At 36.6% G+C, this 4,218-nt stretch overlaps 1 protein-coding gene across 1 annotated transcript; it reads right to left on the reverse strand.

The window, feature by feature from the left end:
• Window positions 1–764: 764 nt before the first annotated feature.
• On the reverse strand, window positions 765–2,006 carry LOC123875752 (STAGA complex 65 subunit gamma-like). The gene has a single exon (XM_045921788.1). It carries the CDS (start codon window positions 1,760–1,762, stop codon window positions 782–784), a length of 981 nt encoding a protein of 326 aa, XP_045777744.1. The 5' UTR covers window positions 1,763–2,006; the 3' UTR covers window positions 765–781.
• Between the last annotated feature and the right edge of the window lie 2,212 nt (window positions 2,007–4,218).

Raw genomic sequence — 4,218 nt, forward strand, 5'->3', positions numbered from 1 at the left:
TGAAGTCATAGTAATTAATACTGCACTTTTGCAGTCTTTGAGGTCTTGGTTTCAATCCCAGACATCTATCTCTTTACTTTGAGTTAAGTTTTTCGAACAGTTAAGAGTTTCGAACAAATATTTGAACAGTGAAGGAAAATGTAGTGAAGAAATCAATTTACCTGAGGTTCTCCATGATTTTAAAAAGGTGAACTCTGCCATGATATTGTATAGGTACTTATCAAAACTTTGAAAAGAGCAACCGCCGAGTTTCTTGCTGGTTCTTACGTAGGAAAGGCATTCCGAACCAGTGGCATCTACCACCTGCTTTTGATGATTTTAAAAGCATTTGTATAAGTTTAATTGAATAACATTTTGAATCTCATTTGACCAGCTTAAAGTCTACTATGGCCTAAGCTCTTCACATTCTGTAAGACTTGTGCTCAGCTGTGGGCCCTTAGTGGGTTGATGATTAACCTTAACCCTAAGTGAGAAATTTTCTAGCAGATTAGATAACTGGCAACCTGTAGATGGCATACCTATGTGTCGGGTGATTACCTCTGCTCGACTAAGCTCATTTGACATTAGATTGGTTCTACATTGCTGCTTCACTGAGTGATATTAAAATAATTTTACATAGAAAACTTTCAATGGATTAAAAATAAATGTTGAATGAGCTAGGTGGCTATCATTCAGTGTTGATCACTGAGTTAGAGAATCATCCGGCTGATTTATTAAAATATTGGGCTATAGACGGGGTATAATAGTTGCAGCAAAAAACAAAATTGATGAATCCAATCATTTATTTTCTTTTCTTTTTAGCAGTAGGAGACAATGTTGGCAGTTTCGTTGTTTCTGGTTGTGAGAATTCCATTACATCAACCTTTATATCATCTGTGGTGACAGTGTCTAACAGTTCAAGACCTTGCAGCTGTTCTTGCTCTAAACTATGCAGCATTTGAAAGCCAGGTTCTAAGGAAGGTGTGAATGCACCATCCAGCACAGCTGGAAAGTGTAACTCTGGTACCTCTTCAAGTTTCAATTGTGGTGCTATATCACCTATCGCTAATGCTTCACACTGGTTCCTTAATTCTTCACATCTATTTTTTACTATGCCATGATACCGGACAACACGGTTCTGATAAAATTCATGAAGATTGCCAACGTTAAGATCTGTAAATACTTTTGACACAACATCAGGGAAGCCAGACTTAAGTCCGCTTGCTTCTCTATCTACAACTGTTCTCATTAGTTTACACATATTTGTCATATAAATGTCCAAAGCATCCGCTACTGTGTCTAAAGCTGTGTTAGTGGACATTGCAAAGCCAATATGTCCTATGCCAATAGCTGCACATTGCTTCAATGCTCGTCTGTGGCTTTCTGGAGCAAAAGGTAGTATAACAGGCCCTTTCCCAAGAGAAAAATCACAGTATTGTTTTGGTAAGAAGTTTATAGGTGGTTTTGCTTCATGTTCGATTTTTAAAATAGGTTCTAAAGGTGCACTTGGTATATTCAAAGCATCTATTCTCACGCCTTCGAAAATTGCATTCTCGGTATGGTCTATTATATCCGATAGTTGTCTCGCATATGCGTGTAACTGTATTGTATGCGTAATTAAATTCGGTGTTGGTAATTCGATAGGCGATGTCTTTACTGTGATCGGTATTTCGGGTATATTTTGTAGTCCTAGTTCGATTATGGGGCTAAAGTTTACATTTTGCATTATAGTGTCATCGCCGTCTTCAGTTTCAAACTCACCCCAAAGCTGATTTGTGGTCATTTTTGAATAATAAATTCTATTTATTAATATAATGACCACTTATCACTTTCATTGTTGATCATCTCCAATGTTGCAAATAAGTTTATGTACCTACTTTAAAAGAACTATCAATTATCATTATTATGTCTCTAAGAATTGTAAAATTTAATCTATATAATTTACCGTCTGTCCGTCTATGAGTAAAAGATAAAATTATAAATTATTTTGAATTTCTATCATTGAGAAATTGGAAATTATGACAATGACAATGACTGAACAAACTTAATGATTGACAGTTGACAGTCACCGATTAATTTACATTTTCGTTTAGAAACAAGTTACAATCTTATGGACGCGCCTTACGCTTGTTACAAACAACAAACAAAAATTATTCTCGAAAGAATAATATTATAACTTAGAACATGATTATAACTTAAAACTTAGAACCATATCAGCATATTGATTTGGTATATCTAATCAAAGGATTTATAAAATTAAATAAAAGGTGTCAAGCGGCGATACCCCGGAACATGGAAGTTGGAACGTACTTATACCTAATACAGTAGATACGGATAACATTGATATATTAAGATGCCCTTTTAAAAGTTGTGCGTAATACAAAACAGTATAATTAGGTGTTCCCAGAGAATTCTAAATAATTTAGAATACAAAAGAAAAGGTATCTAATTAAAAAAAAATGTAAAACGCACTATTCAGACAGGTATAATATCATGGTGTAACACGTAACTAGGTACCTTTTAGGTACAACTTGGTTGGCCTAGGAGCCAAATACTAGAGGCTTAACTCGCGCCGCGCTTTGTGGATTTCAACAGTTCGAACTCAAAGGCAAATGAAAGCATTGTGACGATTTCTACTTTCCTGAGAGTTCTCTATAACTAAGTCTATAATATTTGCAAAGGTATGGCCTAATTTGGCTAGCTTGGTGGGCTTTGGCTTATACCAGGGTCTCATTCTGAATAAAAAAAAAAACAGGCAAATTAAAAAATAAGCCTGACTAATCTATCTCTCTTGATGATATAAATATGAAACATTTCTCCCAATTTGAGGAAACTTCAAAACTAATGCCAAAAATTGTGTTTTTTTACACACAATTTATAAATAAACTGTATCCGCAATTTGCAAATTTAATGAATGGCGTCGGATGTGGCAATTGTTAAAGGTCGGAATCATAAAACACGTTAATTACACTAATCCACGGCCTGCGATCATTTGTGGGTATATGGCGCGAGGCTGTTATATAATATTCATTTAATTGCTTCAGAATTCAGATGACGTTATTGTTTTCGCCTAACTACAAAAATTTGAAGGGCTAGGCTTTAGCACTCGGCACTCTAATTTGCAAGCTAACTCTGTTTACTTAACCTTAAAATCGTTTAAAGGTAGGGGCCGTGAAAACGTAGCAGAGCGTCCATTTTCGGTATAATAGTCGTAGTAGTATGGAAGTAGGTACGTACGGATATGAATTTCCAATCCTTCCCAACAAACAAAACAAATAAAACACCAGATTGGTGAGATATAATATTGTAAATAAGTAATAACAATGCAAATAATAATAGTTGAATCAAATAAAAAAAATCAACATCTAAATTCTTAAATGCAGCAGTGTATAAGTCATACGAATATTTCTGTTGCGTAGCTTCCAAAGCTCTACGGCGTAGCCGCCGAACTTATCACACGACGTGAGAGCTTTCCGTCTTCCATTCCTTTGGTTTCGCGGTATACTTAACGATATATGGAGATACATACAATTTTAAAGTAGAACCCATATAATTATTACTTATTATATACCTACCTATAAATGTATTATCAGTCTATTCACTTAAGAATGGACTAGATATTTTTCAAATACTGTCATTGTCACATCATTAAATCATCGTCGTCTCACTACTGAGGACGGGTCTCCTCTTAGAATGAGAGAGCTTGGCCATAGTCAGACACGTCAAACGATTGGCAGACTTAACACACCTTTGAGGTCATTATGGAGAACTCTCAGGCATGCAGGTTTCCATTGAAAAGATAGAGGTGCGTGCTCGGAATCGAACCCCATACCCCCCCTGACTTTTAAGTCGACGTCTTAATCACTACATTAGAATAGAATAGAATAAAATAGAATAGATTTTTATTCAAATAGACTTTTACAAGTGCTTTTGAATCGTCAAATCCACTGGTTCGGAATGCCGTTCCTACCGAGAAGGACCAGCAAGAAACTCGGCGGCTGCTCTTTTCAATTCTTCAATTTACAATAATTATCACAGCGACCACTGTACGAACTCCGATATAAGTTGATACTATAGGTACAGGTATGAAATGGGAATCCACAGCTCACGCATAGGACGCGGGCGTATTACGCGCGCTTTCATTCAGGACATGGGACGCCGGATACCGAGTCGCGATCAATCGCGCCTCTCCCCCCGCACGCCGCATCTCCCCGCCCAGCCTCCAGGATCCGAGGATGT

Source organism: Maniola jurtina, chromosome 20 (genome assembly GCF_905333055.1).
Source record: "Maniola jurtina chromosome 20, ilManJurt1.1, whole genome shotgun sequence".
NCBI classification, from domain to species: Eukaryota; Metazoa; Arthropoda; class Insecta; order Lepidoptera; family Nymphalidae; genus Maniola; species Maniola jurtina.